Below are 19,998 nucleotides of genomic sequence, written 5' to 3'. Positions count from 1 at the left end.
TAATTATTTAGAGATTTTCCTGATTGATTCCTAGTTTGATTTCCACTATGAACAGAAAACATTACCTTTTGTTGGTGGGTTGGGGATAAAGCCTGAATCACCTTTTTTGTCTGTTGGGTAGGAAATGGTAACATGTCTTATCATTATACTATTTCTTCAGTCCTGTTATGCATCACCAGTTATCCTACCTGTTTCAACTTGTCAGAGTTCCCCTTACATTGTCTCTTACATCATTGCTAGGGTTTATAGTTATACTTAGTAGGGAAGAGCAGGTGGAGAGATGATTCTACACCATCTTTTCTGGACAGATCATTTGCTTTTCTATTTTAAATATTTAATTACCTTGAAATTAATTTGTAAATGTGGAATATAGTAGGAATCCAGTTTTACTTTTTTTTCATTCAGATAATTGCTTGTCCTAGCATAGTTTATTATATGGTTCTTCTCCCTAGTGAAGAACCAGCTCCATCATTTATTTAGTTCCCATGTATACATGAATTTGCTTCTGGACTTCTCATTGTTGAGTTTATTCACTCCTCCTGCGGTAGTACACTTTTTAATGATTACAGTTTTTAATAAGTTTGAATGTATTTTATTTAAGTCAATTCCCTCAACCTTATATTTATTTTTAGAAGCATTTTAACTATTCTTTTATATTTTTTCTTTATAAATTTTAAAATAGGCTTTCCAAATTCCTTAAATATTATTTTTCTTGTGATTTTTGTTGGAATGTCTTTGACTTTATAAATTAATGTGAAGATTCCAGCATCTTTATGATATTGCATCTTTCCATGAATAAATGAATGAGCATGGTTTATTGCCCTGTGTATCTTGACTCTCTGTAGATGTCTTTCATTAACATTTTTATAATTTTCTCTATACAGACCTTATAGTGTTCATATTAAATGTAATTCTAAGGTCTTATAACTTTGTTATTGTAAATGTTATCTTAAAATAAAATAACCTGTTCCTCTCTTGGCTTTGAGGCCTCCTTCAACAGAACTCAAGAGGGAGCTTTTGAGCTCAGTGCAAGATCAACCCTCTGTCCAACTCCAGTTCTTCATCAGAAGGAGTGGAGAGGGAATACTCAAACTTGGAATAAGACTACACCTCTGCAGAACATCATTGGCAAGAGACAACAGAGTGCACCAACATTCAGAATAAGACCACCCACCTACAGGACATCTTGCCTCTGTCAGCGGGAGCCAAGTGGGAAGTTCTGAGCAACAGTCTTCTTGGCTTGTCGTCCTCCAATGCATCTTTCATCAACATCTACACTTTTATCCATGTTCTTCTTAGTATTCATAAGAAGCTCAATATTCCCAGTTCATCCTTTATTTTCAGAACTCTCATCTTCCCTAAGATACCTTGTATCACTTTTTCTGACCCAATCTCTCTTTCCTCTTTTCTGACTTCCCAGACCCTTTCTCTATACTCATTGGAACTCAAAGTTGGTGAGCAGTGAAATGTTCCCTTTCCTTTTGTGCTAATGGAAATTTAGCTTTCTCTAAATTAGGTAACCTGTTTTTCCTGTAGCCAGTGGGGTTCTAGTAAATGTTTAATGATCAGCTCTTTGAAAAAAAGAAGAAGAAAAAAGCCTGGATTTGTAATGTCTTCCAGTTTCTGTGCTATAAATACTCAGACTGTAGATGTTCAAGCTATAATTTTATTTGAATGAATGAGAATTGGGAATTGATATTCACAGTCAGAGTTCTTGGGTCAGTATGAGCCAGCTCTAGTACATGAAGTCTTACAACACCACCAGAGCAAATTGTTCTACTATATACTCAATCATGTTATTGGACCTAGACAGAGGTCAGATAAATGATCTCTGCTTCTCATTGCTGCTATCATTTCCTCTCCCTTCTTCTATCATGAACATATATTTTCTCTGTTTTATCACTATTAAGGTATAACATGACTTTTACTACCTATATGTTAATGACTCCTTCATTTCTATCATTTACTGAGATCTCTTCTCCGAATTACATTTTTATATAATGGGTTGCCTACTTGGTGCGTGTAACTAGATATCAATTTCCTACTATAATTATTTCTCCTGTGATTTTTTTTTCAGTCTTAAATAATAGAAATTCTATCCTTTCATTTTGTTTTTTGTCCAGAAAATCTCTAGAGTCATCCTTGAGTCATTTCTCTCTTTCTCTCATACCTCCCATTCAATATGAAAGAAATGATTTTGGTTATATCTTTGAAAAAAGTCTATACTTTCATCTTTTCTTACATCTAGCATTGTTGTTGTTTCTTTGTTCTGTCCTCATATCTATCTTGGATTATTCCAATCCTTCTAACTACTCTCTACTTCTGTCTTTGTTTTCCTTTCGTGTCTTTTAAACACAGCAGCCAGAATGATCTTAAAACATGTTATCCATGACACTGCTGAAAAATTTCCAGTGGCTTCCTATCTTACTTAAAGTTACAGGTGAAGTTGTTATAACTTCTGAGACTATGTGGGTCTGGCCCCTTTTAACTCTCGGCCCTTATCTCTTGCTTTTCTCCACTTTCTATTCATTTGCAGCCCACTAGCTTCCCATGTGTTTGTAGAACAGCCTAGATATGCCCTTGTTTTGAAGCTCTTTCTTTCTAATAGAACTATAGAGCTTATTTCTTCTCAAATCAATTTTTGTAATCTATAAGGTAATATGAACAGAGCCTAGCACGCGTGAGGCGCTGGGCTTGATCCCCAGCACCATATAAAAATAAAAACAAATAAAATAAAGGTATTGTATTCATCTACACTAAAAAAATAAAAAAAAATTTAAAAAATGGAGAAAATTATCTAAGAAAAAAATTAATAATCATGATAAAAGAAAATCTTAATATTTAATTATGATAAAAATGTATCATTATTTTATGATAAAAAGAACTAACACACTTATGATAAAACAAAAACTTAGCAAATGTAGTGGGAAGGGTACGTTTTGAACCTTAATAAAGAATACCTACCTACCCAGAACAACAAATATTCCTTATGTTGAATCATCCAAAGCATCCCCTTAAAATTTTTAAACAGGATATGAATGCCTACTCTAACCACTTCTGCTTAACTGCTTTCAGGAGGTTCTAGACAAGATACAATGAGAAGAAACACAAATAAATTTTTCTAGGACTAGAAAAGGAAAAATCACAGCTACCGTTTTTCACAAATGATAACATTACTTAAGAGGAAAATCCTTAAAAAAAACTATACATAAACTATAGAAATATAGAGTTCAGCAAAATCACGCGTGCTAGGCAAGCCCTCTTCCACTGAGCCACAACTTTGACCCCAATCTCCATTAATATTTTGATATGGTAAATGACATTATGTATTTTCTAATTTAAACATTACCTATAAGTCCTAGGATAAAACTAACTTATTTCTTGTGTGTTGTTTGATTTATATACCACTGAATCTAGTTGACTATTTTTTATTAAGATGTTTCTGTTTATGAATGGAATTGGTCTTTAGTTTCCCTATAGTCACTGTCTTTTTATAATTGTGGTAAATTGAATAAAGTGGAAATATTCCCTCTTTCTTTCTTTTGAAGTGTTATTATACTGTTGAAGATCTGTTCCTAACACATACAGTAGAAATCTTCTGTATAACTAATTGAAATTATTATGTACTTGCAGTAATATTTTGCATTATGGATTCTGCTTTCTTTCTAATAGAACTATAGAGCTTATTTCTTCTCAAATCAATTTTTGTAATCTGTAAGGAATATGAACAGTTTTGAGTATTCAAATTAAGAGTTTAAAGGTATATGTCCAATTTTTATCATCTTTTAGATTTCCAATAGACATATAATTGTATTGTTTTTATTTGTTGATTTTCTTTTTTTGTCTTCCTTCCCTCCTCATTTCTCAATAGTCTTCTTGGAGAGTTATGAAATTTATTGGCATGTGGGAAGATCTGACATTTTGAGTTTTATGATTTGTTACTAAGTTTTTTCTTTCTTTGTGTTTTCATTATTGTGATTTCCTTCTGTTTACATTCTTTGTGTTCTTTCTTGTTCCAGCTTTTTATGTTGACTAACTGCATAGTTAATTAATTTTTGGCCTTTCTAAATATTTAATAGAACAGTTTTTCTCCTAAATACTGTTTTAAATGTATCACACAGTTGTTTATATATAGCATTTACATTTTTGTTCATTTTTAAGTACTTTATTATGATTTGGTCTTCATTCCATGTTTTGTTTAAAGATATTTTCAAATGTACATATGCATAGGCTTTGAATTTTCTTATTTTTGTGTGTGGTTATTGTATATTTGTAGTTGGAATAAATCATGGTCAGAATACATTGTCTATATGAAACCAATCCTTGAAATTTCTTTGGAATTACTGTGGTAGAGATTGCTAATTTTTTACTAAGATATATTTCCTTTATTCCTATAGTTTTCATCATATAATTGGGCATAATTAGATGCTTATATTTCTCATCTTTGTTTTTACGCATAGATATGACTGTGAAGCTAAATTATGCCAAAAGAGCATGCACTTAATTGGTGTGTACCTGTGGAATTGTTTTAGAAGAACTTACTCTTTACTTTCAAAGAAAGATAGTACTTTACTTCTCTGATCATTGATGCAGAGCTTGGCCATGTCACTTATTTAAGGCCATTGATAATTTTAAAAACCAGACATAATGGAACCTTGATATATGCTTGCATATTTAGGTTTGCTTTCTTTTGCTTTTGCCATAGAAAACAGTGTGAGTCAGTTTGCCTGTATCCTGATGAAAGATAGGAGCATCAATGACTGAGTCCAGTCCCTATTAGCTGACCTCTACAAATGCTTAAGCTAGATGAATGCTTTTTGTTTTATACCAATTAGAATTAATTGAATAATAAAAAGTTCAAACACTCTAACCCAGATCAAAACTTTACTTATTTACATATTTTTTGTCTGATAATTGGTTCTGTCTTTCAACATAACAAAATTATAAAGGTAATTTATGATTTATGTGAAATTTATTTTTCTGTTTCAATAGCTCATGTTTGTCTTTTTTATCCAGCAACTATATTAACATAAGTAATTTTGAAATATGATTCCTGTTTAGGTAGCATGTCTTTTATTATTTCTCAAAACTCCTACTCATTATTGCAGAACATATTGCCTTCCTACATGTAAAAAATTCATTCATTTTTGGGTTGCAATTAGTGTATATTATTCTGTTTTATTCTTTTTTGCATTTCTTAGGCTCTTTCAATTTTTTCATGTAATTGCTTGTGCTTCTTTTTAAAATATTTCTGTGCTTTTCTTATTCTCTCTGTATGTTGACTCTTTTTGAATCCATCTTTTGTGTTTTTATATATGAATCTATATATCTTAATTTTTAAAGGCTGCATTTATTTTTTAAAATGTTGATACTTGTTGATAGCTCTTTTTTGCTTACACATCACTTTGTGTATGCATTTTATTTCTTTCAACATTTATATCAGTATGCTTCCCTACATTATGGGTGACTTAAAGTTTACTCTCCAGATTACATTTCTGAGTTTTGTACTTATCATCATAACAACACATTTTTTTTGCTTGTGTTTAATGTTTATAGTTCATGTTCAGCTGTTTTCCTTTGTTTCTGTTTTTTTTTTTTTTCTGTTGAGTGTAACAATACAATAAAGTCAACCTGTTTTACTTATGTTCTAGTTGTTTTTTAGTGGCAAAATCCTTCAGTGTATGTAGTCTTACAGATTAATGGAACCAGTTGCTCAACACTTAATTTTAATAATTAAGATTTTCATTTTATGTATCTTTTAGGATATTGTAAGTAAATAGTTATCTATATTTAATCCACATAAATACATTATAATATTTAAGTGCTTTATTTTGGAATCAAATATTTTATATTCAACGCATAATCCCAATTTTTATTAGTTTTATTTGTTCTAGGTAGGATGAGAGAAAGTAAATATTTAGTTTGGTCAGTATAGGGCTTATTAGAATTAAACTGATACCAGAATGATGTTTGGATTTAGATTGAATAACAAGAAAAGGTATAAGGTAAATTAAAATTATAAATACTCAAAGGAGAGGTTGCCTTAGTTTAGCTTCTTTTAACTGATAAAGGTAAAGGAGTAGTGGATTCGTATACCTGCCATTTTCTCATCCTTTTCAATAGTGTTCTTTTTTCCAAAAAATATTTTTACTTTTTAAAAAAATATTTATTTTTAGGTGGACACAATATATTTATTTTATATTTATGTGGTGTTGAGGATCGAACCCAGCGTCCCGCGCATGCTTGAGTCACATCCCCAGCCCCTCAAAAATATTTCTACTTTTTAATACCATTCAGATATTGGAGGCTTGGTCATAGAAACAAAGGCATAAAATATGTATGCAGTTTCTTTATTCTTTCCTCTCATCAGAAATTTATTAAATACATACCATATGGGAGGCTGTGTGATGAATGGGAGATAACCAAGGGACATGGAAGAATCCTGGTTTTGAGAATTTCACCTGTTAGAGCAAATGGATGTTTTACTCAGTTCTTTAGTCAGCTTTTTTGTTGCTTTGAACAAAAGACCTGACAAGAACAATTTAGAAGAAAAGTTTATTTGGCAATCATGGTTTCAGTGGTCTCAGCTCATAGATAACTGGCCCTTGTTCTCTGGGCCTGATTCGGGGCATATTGCCATGGTGGAAGGGTGTGGCAGAGGAAAGCAGCTTAGAACATGGTGATCAGGAAACAGAGAGAGCTCTTGCTTTGCAGGGACAAAATATATATCCCAAAGGCACACCCCAGTGGCCTATCTCCTCTAGTTACCTTACCTCCTTCAGTTACCACCAAGTTAATCCCTATCAGGGGATTAATTCACTGATTGGATCAAGGCTTTCATAACCCAGTCTTTTTACCCTAAATCTTATATTTTCTCATACACGAGCTTTTGGGAGACACCTAACACCTAAACCATAACACTCAGAAAAGTTATCTATTTACTTAATTCTAAACTGCTAACTTTGGTACATTAGTGCATATATACTAATTGAGAATAAGGTAGTATTACACTATTTTATTTAACTATAGGTTAATGTTATTGTTTTTATTTCGTAATTTATGAGGTAATCTCATTAACCAACATCACTGAAAGCATTGGATTTCAATTAACAAAATGTAAACATATGTGATTCTCTATATTATGATGAAGAACATTCCCATATTACAGAGGAAAAATACTTAAGTTTAGAAATAATAGAATACAAAGGAGAGATTAAAAAATGAAAATTATAAAGAAATAATGAGTTTCCTTATCAAAATGGGTAAGGAAATCAATTTAAAATATCATTATGAATTTTTTTTAATATCCTAAACATTAAATTTATAATAGTGGGTAAATTAACTGCATATGTATTATATTTAGCTCTTTCAGTCTATAATATATTCATGAATCATCTTTGATAATGCTATTAATTAGTATGGTAAAAGACAATAATAATGATTTTAGTAAAGTATGAATTAATAATTGTGTTACAAGATATCCTTATTGGAGGAGGAAGATGGCGGCGAGGGGAGTGCATTGCCCCCGTGTGCTGCGTCACTGTGTGGGAGTATGACGAGTCAGGACGGCTAAAGGCTATCTTGTTAGGAATTTCCAGCAATAGTGGGGTGCTCCGGAACCTGGAGGAAGGATTTCCATCTGACAAGGATCGGCTACGGGGACTCAAACGTGAGAGATTTGTCGCATGGAGGGTAACACTGCTTATTCAGCAAATCGCCCCGCGGCTAGAGTCTGCAGCGCGTGCTGGGAAACGAGATAGCGGCGCAGGGATACAGCGCTGCAGTTTCTGCCAGCCGTGCAAGCACCGTACTCAGTGCTGAATTCTGGGTTCGAGACGGGGGAAGGAAGCGGTCCATTTCGGTTCTCCACACCGGTCAGACCACAGAGGAGGCCAGCAGCCACCATCTTGGAGAGCTGACATCACCATCCCTGTTTTCGACTGACCGCAGCTCATTCAGCCATAGAACAGGTAATTTCAGGCTGCCATTCGCCTGCGGCTTGCAGACAGATTACTCAGGCTCAGTGCCTGAGTGCTTCTTGGAGCCTGCTCTTATCAGAGCATACACAGAGCACGGAGTGGCCGAGTTCCGGCTCCCAGTACTGCCCTGGCCCAGGGCTAAGGAGCCCTTGGAAACTGCTTCTTGGAGCCTGCTCTTATCAGAGCATACACTGAGCACGGAGCGGCCGAGTTCCAGCTCCCAGAACTGCCCTGGCCCAGGGCTAAGGAGCCCGCGGAAACTGCTTCTCGGTCCGGGTCCTGCTGAGGGCCGGTCAGGACTCACCCATTGCTTTGGTTACCCGGCAAAAGGGAACGAAATGCTGCCATTCGCATAGGATACCACCATGGCAGAGATATGATGTCATCAGAAAGCGGCGGAGGAGAGAACTTCATCAATACCAGCGGCGACAGAAACAGTTGGTCTCCTGGTAGGGAGGGTGAGGCACAGACACCCGAGTCTCTCTCGATTTGTTGTCGGAGCCAGAGGGGAGGAGCTGGGCCGCCGCCCGCGCCCGGAGCAGGCCCAGCGGCTTGCCGGCGTGGTGATCGCGTGACCCCAATTGGAGAGGGGGCGGAGCGGAGCCGCCACCCGCGCCTGCAAAGTGGGCAGACCCGCGACCCAGTGGTACACGGGCGTGGTAGGAGGGGCAGGGCAGAGCCGCAGGCCGCACCTGCAAGGTAAGCAGACCTGCAACAGACTGGCGGGTCAGGCCCAGCGGCCTGCCAGCATGGTACACATGTCACCCCAACTGGAGTAGGGGCAGAGCAGAGCCTTCGACCGCGCCCGGATCAGGCCGCGCCGGTGTGGTGGTCATGTGACCCCAATTGGAGTGGGGGCGGAGCGGAACCGCCACCCGTGCCCGCAGGGTGAGCAGACTTGTGACCAACCTGCAGATCAGGCCCAGCGGTCTGCAGGCGTGGTAGGAGGGGCAGGGCAGAGCCGCCATCACGCCTGCAAGGTAGGCAGACCTGCAACAGACCAGCGGATCAGGCCCAGGAGCCTGCCGGCGTGGTAGTCACGACACTCCAATTGGAGTAGGGGCAGAGCAGAGCCGCCACCCGTGCCTGAAAGGTGGGCAGACCTGCGGCCGAACAGCGGGACAGGCCCAGTGGCCTGCCGGTGCGACAGACATGTCACCCCATTTAGAGTAGGGGCAGAGCAGAGCCGCCGCCCACGCCTGCAGGGTAGGCAGACCTGCAACCGACTGGCGGATCAGGCCCAGTGGCCTGCCGGCATGGTACACTCGTGACCCCAATTGGAGTAGGGGCAGAACAGAGCCGCCGCCCGCGCCCGGAACAGGCCCAGTGACCTGCCGGCGTGGTAGTCACGACACACCAATTGGAGTAAGGAGAGAGCAGAGCCGCCGCCCGCACCTGCAAGGTAGGCAGAACGCCGCCCGACCCTGCAATGGAGAGTTTTCAACTATACAAGAGCAATATAAATATATAGGGGGAAAAACATTTCAAAAACACAACAGTTTCACCAAGCAGAAAGAAACGCAAGCAGTATGAAAAGACAAGGAAAGAACGGACCACAAGCAATGCAGGTCAACTCAACTTTAGAAGAGGTAACAGCTGCAGCAGATGGAATGTCAGATAAAGAATTCAGGATATACATGCTTCAGATGATCTGGAGTATCAAGGAAGACATTAGACAGCAAAATCAGACAATGAAAGATAACTTCGACAATGAATTACACAAACAAATCCAGGAAGCAAAGGATCAACTATACAGGGAGATAGAGGTTATAAAACACAAACAAACAGATATCCTAGAATGCAGGAAGCAATAAATCAACTTAAAAACTCAATTGAGAATACTACCAGCAGAGTAGAACACTTAGAAGATAGAACATCAGACAATGAAGACAAAGTATTTCAACTTGAAAAGAACATAGACAGCTCAGCAAGACTGTTAAGAAACCATGAGCAGAACATCCAAGAAATATGGGATAACATTAAGAGACCAAACTTAAGAGTCATTGGGATACAGGAAGGTACAGAACTCCAAACCAAAGGAATGAGCAATCTATTCAATGAAATAATACGAGAAACCTTCCCAGAATTGAAGAATGAGACAGAATCCCAAATCCTAGAAGCCTACAGGACGCTGAATGTGCAAAATCATAAGAGATCCACACCTAGACACATTATAATGAAGATGCCCAACATACAGAATAAGGAGAGAATTTTAAAAGCTACAAGAGAAAGGAAGCAGATTACATTTAGGGGTAAGCCAATCAGGATAACAGCTGATCTTTCAACACAGACTCTGAAAGCTAGAAGATCCTGGAATAACATATTTCAAACACTGAAAGAAAATGGGTTCCAACCAAGAATTGTGTATCCAGCGAAATTAAGCTTCAGGATGGAAGATGAAATTAAAACCTTCCACGATAAACAAAAGTTAAAAGAATTTGCAGCTAGAAAACCATCTCTTCAAAACATCCTCGGCAAAACATTACAGGAAGAGGAAATGGAAAATAACAACGAAAACCAACAGTGGGAGGTAGGACAGTAAAGGGGGGGGAATAATCAAAGAGGAAAACAAACCATGTTTAGTAACAGAAATAAACAAATATGGCTGGAAGAACAACCCATATCTCAATAATAACCCTAAATGTTAATGGCTTAAACTCACCAATTAAGAGACACAGGGTAGTAGAATGGATCACAAAACAAGACCCAACAATATGCTGCCTACAGGAGACGCATTTGATAGGAAAAGACATACATAGGCTGAAGGTGAAAGGTTGGGAAAAATCATATCACTCATATGGACTTCGGAAACAAGCAGGAGTGTCCATACTCATATCAAATAAAATAGATTTCAAGCCCAAGTTAATCAAAAGGGATAAAGAGGGACACTACATACTGCTTAAGGGAACCATACACCAACAAGACATAACAATCATAAATATATATGCCCCAAACAATGGTGCAGCTATGTTCATCAAACAAACTCTTCTCAAGTTCAAAAGTCTAATAGACCACCATACAATAATCATGGGAGACTTCAACACACCTCTCTCGCCACTGGACAGATCTTCCAAACAAAAGTTGAATAGAACTCAATAACACAATTAATAACCTAGACTTAATTGACATATATAGAATATACCACCCAACATCAAGCAGTTACACTTTTTTCTCAGCAGCACATGGATCCTTCTCGAAAATAGATCATATATTATGTCACACGGCAACTCTTAGACAATATAAAGGAGTAGAGATAATACCATGCATCTTATCTGCTAATAATGGAATGAAACTGAAAATCAACGATAAAAGAAGGAAGGAAAAAGCATACATCACTTGGAGAATGAACAATAGGTTACTGAATGATCAATGGGTTATAGAAGACATCAAGGAGGAAATTAAAAAAATTCTTAGAGATAAATGAAAACACAGACACAACATATGGGAATCTATGGGACACATTGAAAGCAGTTCTAAGAGGAAAATTCATTGCTTGGAGTTCATTCCTTAAAAAAAGAAAAAACCAACAAATAAATGATCTCATACTTCATCTCAAAATCCTAGAAAAAGAAGAGCAAAACAACAGCAAAAGAAGTAGAAGGCAAGAAATAATGAAAATCAGAGCTGAAATTAATGAAATCAAAACAAAAGGAACAATTGAAAAAATTGACAAAACTAAAAGTTGGTTCTTTGAAAAAATAAACAAAATCGACAGACCCTTAGCCATGCTAGCAAAGAGAAGAAGAGAGAGAACTCAAATTACTAGCATACGGGATGAAAAAGGCAATATGACAACAGACACTGCAGAAATACAGAAGATAATCAAAAATTATTTTGAATCCTTATACTCCAATAAATTAGAAGAAAGTGAAGGCATAGATAAATTTCTTAAGTCATATGATCTGCCCAGATTGAGTCAGGAGGATGTAGACAACCTAAACGGACCAATATCAATTGAGGAAATAGAAGAAACCATCAAAAGACTACCAACTAAGAAAAGCCCAGGACCGGATGGGTATACAGCAGAGTTTTACAAAACCTTTAAAGAGGAACTAATACCAATACTTTTCAAGCTACTTCAGGAAATAGAAAAAGAGGGAGAACTTCCAAATTCATTCTATGAGGCCAACATTACCCTGATACCTAAACCAGACAAAGACACTTCAAAGAAAGAAAACTACAGACCAATATCTCTAATGAACCTAGATGCAAAAATCCTCAATAAAATTCTGGCGAATCGGATACAAAAACATATCAAAAAAATTGTGCACCATGATCAAGTAGGATTCATCCCTGGGATGCAAGGCTGGTTCAATATACGGAAATCAATAAATGTTATTCACCACATCAATAGACTTAAAAATAAGAACCATATGATCATCTCGATAGATGCGGAAAAAGCATTCGACAAAGTACAGCATCCCTTTATGTTCAAAACTCTAGAAAAACTAGGGATAACAGGAACATACCTCAATATTGTAAAAGCAATCTATGCTAAGCCTCAGGCTAGCATCATTCTGAATGGAGAAAAACTGAAGGCATTGCCTCTAAAATCTGGAACAAGACAGGGATGCCCTCTCTCTCCACTTCTGTTCAACATAGTTCTCGAAACACTGGCCAGAGCAATTAGACGAAAGAAATTAAAGGCATAAAAATAGGAAAAGAAGAACTTAAATTATTACTATTTGTAGATGACATGATTCTATACCTAGCAGACCCAAAAGGGTCTACAAAGAAACTATTAGAGCTAATAAATGAATTCAGCAAAGTGGCAGGATATAAAATCAACATACATAAATCAAAGGCATTCCTGTATAACAGCGACAAATCCTCTGAAATGAAAATGAGGACAACCACTCCATTCACAATACCTTCAAAAAAAAAATAAAATACTTGGGAATCAACCTAACAAAAGAGGTGAAAGACTTATACAATGAAAACTACAGAACCCTAAAGAGAGAAATAGAAGAAGATCTTAGAAGATGGAAAAATATACCCTGTTCATGGATAGGCAGAACTAACATCATCAAAATGGCGATATTACCAAAAGTTCTCTATAGGTTTAATGCACTGCCAATCAAAATCCCAACGGCATTTCTTGTAGAAATAGAGAAAGCAATCATGAAATTCATATGGAAAAACAAAAGACCCAGAATAGCAAAAACAATGCTAAGCAGGAAGTGTGAATCAGGCGGTATAGCGATACCAGACTTCAAACTATACTACAGAGCGATAGTAACAAAAACAGCATGGTACTGGTACCAAAACAGGCAGGTGGACCAATGGTACAGAATAGAGGACACAGAAACCAATCCACAAAACTACAACTATCTTATATTTGATAAAGGGGCTAAAAGCATGCAATGGAGGAAGGATAGCATCTTCAACAAATGGTGCTGGGAAAATTGGAAATCCATATGCAACAAAATGAAACTGAATCCCTTTCTCTCGCCATGCACAAAAGTGAATTCAAAATGGATCAAGGAGCTTGATATCAAATCAGAGCCACGCCGTCTGATAGAAGAAAAAGTTGGCTACGACCTACATTCAGTGGGGTCGGGCTCCAAATTCCTCAGTAGGACACCCATAGCACAAAAGTTAATAACTAGAATCAACAAATGGGACTTACTCAAACTAAAAAGTTTTTTCTCAGCAAAAGAAACAATAAGAGAGGTAAATAGGGAGCCTACACCCTGGGAACAAATCTTTACTCCTCACACTTCAGATAGATCCCTAATATCCAGAGTATACAAAGAACTCAAAAAATTAGACAATAAGAAAACAAACAACCCAATCAACAAATGGGCCAAGGACCTGAACAGACACTTCTCAGAGGAGGACATACAGTCAATCAACAAGTACATGAAAAAATGCTCACCATCTCTAGCTGTCAGAGAAATGCAAATCAAAACCACCCTAAGATACCATCTCACTCCAGTTAGATTGGCAGCCATTATGAAGTCAAACAACAACAAGTGCTGGCGAGGATGTGGGGAAAAGGGTACACTTGTACATTGCTGGTGGGACTGCAAATTGGTGCAGCCAATTTGGAAAGCAGTATGGAGATTTCTTGGAAAGCTGGGAATGGAGCCTCCATTTGACCAAGATATTCCCCTTCTCGGTCTATTCCCTAAAGACCTAAAAAGAGCATGCTACAGGGACACTGCTACATCGATGTTCATAGCAGCACAATTCACTATAGCAAGACTGTGGAACCAACCTAGATGCCCTTCAATAGACGAATGGATAAAAAAAATGTGGCATTTATACACAATGGAGTATTACTCTGCATTAAAAAATGACAAAATCATAGAATTTGCAGGGAAATGGATGGCATTAGAGCAGATTATGCTAAGTGAAGCTAGCCAATCCCTAAAAAACAAATGCCAAATGTCTTCTTTGATATAAGGAGAGTAACTAAGAACAGAGTAGGGATGAAGAGCAGGAGAAGAAGATTAACATTAAACAGGGATGAGATGTGGGAGGGAAAGGGAGAGAGAAGGGAAATTTCATGGAAATGGAAGGAGACCCTCAGGGTTATACAAAAGTACATAGAAGAGGAAGTGAGGGGAAAGGGAAAAATAATACAAGGGGGAGAAATGAATGACAGTAAAGGGGGCAGAGAGAGAAGAGGGGAGGGGAGGGGAGGGGAGGGGGGATAGTAGAGGATAGCAAAGGCAGCAGAACACAACAGACACTAGTATTTCAATATGTAAATCAATGGATGTGTAACTGATGTAATTCTGCAATCTGTATATGGGGTAAAAATGGGAGTTCATAACCCACTTGAATCAAAGTGTGAAATATGATATATCAAGAAATTTGTAATGTTTTGAACAACCAACAATAAAAAATTAAAAAAAAAGATATCCTTATTGTATTTTCTGAACATGAATATCTAGAGAAAAACTCTACTATATCAATAATTTTATAAATGTCAAAAACTAAAGCTTGGTATCTATAAATTAGATATTATTTAAGCATTATTTTGTAGTATCAGGTTTATGAAATAGTCTCAAGTGTAGATAAAAAATTCAGGAATAAAAAGTTTTCATCCTAAGAAGATAATTTTTATGTATATTTGTCTATATGCATATTTATTTATATACTAAGTAAAATTTTGAGCACTGATGCTATGAGCCAGGAATTGAGTATACTTTATATTTTTTCCCCTTTTAAAATTATCCTATGATTATCGGAGGATCCAACATGACTGCGGGCACGGAGAGATCAAGTCTCTGACCTCTCCAGCTGCGCGGGCATAGGGAGGCGTAAATTGTCTAAATGCTCTTTGCTCAGGATCACTAGGCAATGCTGAGCTGACGTGGATCTGGGGCGAACAGTTTGGGCCCCTCAGAACACACACATGGAGCCCGGATCCGCTGCATTCAAGTTCGCCTGCTTCTCGTGACTCAGCACTAACGATCCCGCTGAAATAACTGGTAGGCCGTCTGAACATACAGAGGTAAAAGCCAACCGAGCCTTCATAGGCAGTGGCCACAGGACTGAAACGGGGCTTGGGATAGTCAGTCAGGACTCACCCGTTGCATTGGTCACCCGGCAAAGGGAACGAACGGTCACCATTTGCAAGCGATACCACCTTGGCACAGAACTGACGTCACGGGCGGAGGAGATAACTTCATTGAAACCAGCGCGACAGGTGTGTAATCCCCTAGCCATCTCTCTCCACACAGCTGGGCCCCTCCCAGCTCTCCCGTAAGGGCCCCTCCTAGCTCTCCTGTGAGCTCCATAGCCAGACCGAGGGAATCAGGAGTGGCGCGGGACTCCTGGCGCGGAACTCCCGGCTACCGCTCCCACCAGTGCTGACAACTGAGGTCTCTTGCACCAGCTACCGGGGGCGTGGCTACTGGAGGGCAAGCAAATTCGCTGGGGGTTCTCAGCCCCAAGCTCTACAAACTTAGGGTCTGAGGGAGGCAAACAGGGAGAGTGTGCCCAGGCGTTCATGAAAACAGGGCTCCCAGGAGCAGCAGACCTGGCGTGTAACCAGTATTGTGGTAAGCGTCACAGGTGAGTGGGGCCTGGCTTGAGGAAACACAAGAGAAGGCCCTAGGCACTCAGGATTGGAGACCCACCTAGTCTGGGACAAAGAGCTGTTGCACAGTGAATGGTTCCCACCTATTGAGAGGAGAAGCTTGGCCCAGTGGGCACAGCTCCACCTACTGGAAGAGAAGTTAATTGAACTCTATGACTGCATTTATTATTATTATTTTTCTTTTTCTTTCATTTTCATTTTTTGTTGGTGTTGTTGTTCTTTAACTTTTTTAAATGTTTTTAATTTTTTTATTTTATTATTATTAGTATTATTTCTCTAAATTTTAATTTTCATTTTTATTATCATTATTATTTTTTAAAATTTTTTTTCTTTCTTTCTTTATTTTCTATTGTCTTTTCATTTCTTTTCAATTTTCTTATTCCCCCTTCCTTGAATTCTACCTGCCTACTCTCATTCTCTATAGTGACTGCTTCCCTTCCCTTCTAATATATTTCCTCCCAAGCATCAAATAAATTTATAAGAATAAGCAGTAACTCAGCAGTCAAACAGAACAAGAAGTAACATGAGAAGCATAAAAAAGCAAGGAAGAAAAGGAGTACAAACAATGAAGGACAGCCTAAATATTCAGGAGGATCTAGAGTCATTAGAAAAATGGTCATATAAAGATCTCAAGGAATACCTTAGACAGATGGAATGGAACCTTAAAGAGGATACGAGACAGCAAATCCAAACAGTGAAAGAACACATTGAAAGTGAAGTACATAAACAGATAAAAGAAGAAGTTAAGCATCTTTTTCAGGAGATAGAGATTATAAAAAAAATCAAACAATAATTCTAGAAATGAAGGAAACGATAAACCAAATTAAAAACTCAATTGAGAGTATCACTAACAGAATGGAGCAAGTAGAAGCCAGAACGTCAGATAATGAAGACAAAATATATCATCTTGAAAAGAGTCTAGCCAACTCAGAAAGGCTGGTAAAAAATCACGAGAAAAACATCCAAGAGATATGGGATAATATAAAAAAACCAAACTTACGAGTCATCGGGATAGAGGAAGGTACAGAGATTCAAACCAAGGGAATGAGTAACCTGCTGAATGAAATAATTACAGAAAACTTCCCAGAAATAAAAAAGGAAACGGATATACAAATTGTAGATGCATACAGGACACCGAGCACACAAAATCACAGTAGACCAACGCCAAGACACATTGTTATGAAGATATCCAATATACAGAACAAAGAGAAAATATTAAAAGCTACAAGAGAAAGGAGGCAGATTACATTCAGGGGTAAACCAATAAGGTTAACAACGGATTTTTCATCACAGACGCTGAAAGCGAGAAGATCCTGGAACAACGTATTTCAAACACTGAAAGACAATGGATGCCAACCAAGAATTCTGTATCCAGTAAAATTAAGCTTCAGGTATGACAACGAAATAAAAATCTTTCATGATAAACAAAAGCTAAAAGAATTTGCAGCCAGAAAACCAGCATTGCAAAGCATCTTGAGCAAAACACTACACGAGGAAGAAATGAAAAACAATAACCAAAACCATCAATGGGAAGTGCCTCTGTAAAGACAGAGGGCGGGGGGAAAGCTAATCATGGAGAAACAAGCTAATTTAAAAAAAAAAGAAGATAAATAATCAAACATGGCTGGAAGTACAAACCATATATCAATAGTAACTCTAAATGTTAATGGCTTAAACTCTCCAATAAAGCGACATAGGCTGGTAACATGGATTAAAAAAACAAATCCAACAATATGCTGCCTCCAGGAGACACATCTGATTGGAAAAGACATACACAGGCTGAAGGTGAAAGGTTGGGAAAAAATATACCACACACACGGTCCTTGTAAGCAAGCAGGGGTGGCCATCCTCATATCGAATAAAATCGACTTCAAGACTAAGTTAATCAAAAGGGATAAGGAAGGACATTATATACTGTTAAAAGGAACCATTCACCAGCAAGACATAACAATTATCAATATTTATGCACCAAATAATGGTGCTGCGTCGTTCATAAAACAAATTCTCCTCAAGTTCAAGAATCAAATAGACCACAACACAATAATTATGGGTGAGCTCAACACACCTCTCTCACCATTGGACAGATCCTCCAAACAAAAGTTCAATAAAGAAATTATAGAACTCAATATCACAATCAATAACCTAGACTTAACTGACATATATAGAATATATCAACCATCATCAAGTGGATATACTTTTTTCTCAGCAGCACATGGATCCTTCTCAAAAATAGACAATATATTATGCCATAGGACAACCCTCAGTAAATATAAAGGGGTGGAGATAATACCATGCATTTTATCTGATCATAATGGAATGAAACTGGAAATCAATGATAAAAGAAGGAAGGAAAAATCCTACATCACATGGAAAATGAACAATATGTTACTGAATGATCAATGGGTTACAGAAGACATAAAGGGGGAAATCAAAAAATTCTTAGAGATAAATGAAAATACAGACACAACATATTGGAATCTATGGGACACAATGAAAGCAGTTTTAAGAGGGAAATTCATTGCCTGGAGGTCATTCCTCAAAAAAAGGAAAAACCAACAAATAAATGAGCTCACACTTCATCTCAAAGCCCTAGAAAAGGAAGAGCAAAACAACAGCAAATGTAGCAGAAGGCAAGAAATAATTAAAATCAGAGCGGAAATAAAATGAAATTGAAACAAAAGAAATTATTGAAAAAATTAACAAAACTAAAAGTTGGTTCTTCGAAAAAATATAAGATCGACAGACCCTTAGCCATGCTAACGAAGAGAAGAAGAGAGAGAACTCAAATTACTAACATACAGGATGAAAAAGGCAATATCACAACAGATGCTACAGAAATACAGAAGACAATTAGAAATTATTTTGAAAACCTACATTCCAATAAAATAGAAGATAGTGAAGACATTGATAAATTTCTTAAGTCATATGATTTGCCCAGACTGAGTCAGGAGGATACTCACAACTTAAACAGACCTATAACAATGGATGAAATAGAAGAAGCAATCAAAAGACTACCAACCAAGAAAAGCCCAGGACCAGATGGGTATACAGCGGAGTTTTACAAAACCTTTAAAGAAGAATTATTACCAATACTTTTCAAGTTATTTCAGGAAATAGAAAAAGAGGGAGCTCTGCCAAATTCATTCTATGAGGCCAACATCACCCTGATTCTGAAACCAGACAAAGACGCCTCAAAGAAAGAAAACTACAGACCAATATCTCTGATGAACCTAGATGCAAAAATCCTCAATAAAATTCTGGCGAATCGGGTACAAAAACGTATCAAAAAAATTGTGCACCATGATCAAGTAGGATTCATCCCTGGGATGCAAGGATGGTTCAATATATGGAAATCAATAAATGTTATTCACCACATCAATAGACTTAAAGATAAGAACCATATGATCATCTCGATAGACGCAGAAAAAGCATTCGACAAAGTACAGCATCGCTTTATGTTCAAAACATTAGAAAAACTAGGGATAACAGGAACTTACCTCGACATAGTAAAAGCTATCTATGCTAAGCCTCAGGCTAGCATCATTCTGAATGGAGAAAAATTGAAGGCATTCCCTCTAAAATCTGGAACAAGACAGGGATGCCCTCTCTCACCACTTCTATTCCATATAGTTCTCGAAACACTGGTCAGAGCAATTAGACAGACGAATGAAATTAAAGGCATAAAAATAGGAAAAGAAGAACTTAAATTATCACTATTTGTGGATGACATGATTCTATACCTAAAAGACCCAAAAGGGTATACAAAAAAACTACTAGAACTAATAAATGAATTCAGCAAAGTGGCAGGATATAAAATCAACACGCATAAATCAAAGGCATTTCTGTATATCAGCGACAAAACTTCTGAAACGGAAATGAGGAAAAACACTCCATTCACAATATCCTCAAAAAAAAAAATACTTGGGAATCAACCTAACAAAAGAGGTGAAATATCTATACAATGAA

At 37.4% G+C, this 19,998-nt stretch overlaps 1 protein-coding gene across 7 annotated transcripts in view; it reads left to right on the top strand.

The window, feature by feature from the left end:
- The window catches only part of Spag16 (sperm associated antigen 16), a 719,050-nt gene that overhangs the window by 98,406 nt on the left and 600,646 nt on the right, over positions 1–19,998 (top strand). Inside the window, exon 10 of one of the 7 annotated variants that reach the window (XM_046462927.2) lies at positions 987–5,666. The exons of 3 other annotated variants lie outside the window; for them this stretch is intronic. In XM_046462927.2, coding sequence (XP_046318883.1) covers positions 987–1,223 — 237 coding nt within the window. In that variant the 3' untranslated portion in view covers positions 1,224–5,666. Of the gene's footprint in view, positions 1–986; positions 5,667–19,998 lie in introns of those variants that run through there. 3 more of the 7 variants (XM_046462929.2, XM_058585181.1, XM_058585179.1) reach the window with 3 other exon arrangements.

Source organism: Marmota monax, unplaced genomic scaffold (assembly GCF_021218885.2).
Source record: "Marmota monax isolate L192 unplaced genomic scaffold, Marmota_monax_Labrador192_F-V1.1 WCK01_AAM20220418_F8-fsc00136, whole genome shotgun sequence".
NCBI lineage: Eukaryota > Metazoa > Chordata > Mammalia > Rodentia > Sciuridae > Marmota > Marmota monax.
This window is presented reverse-complemented; position numbering and strand designations above follow the sequence as displayed.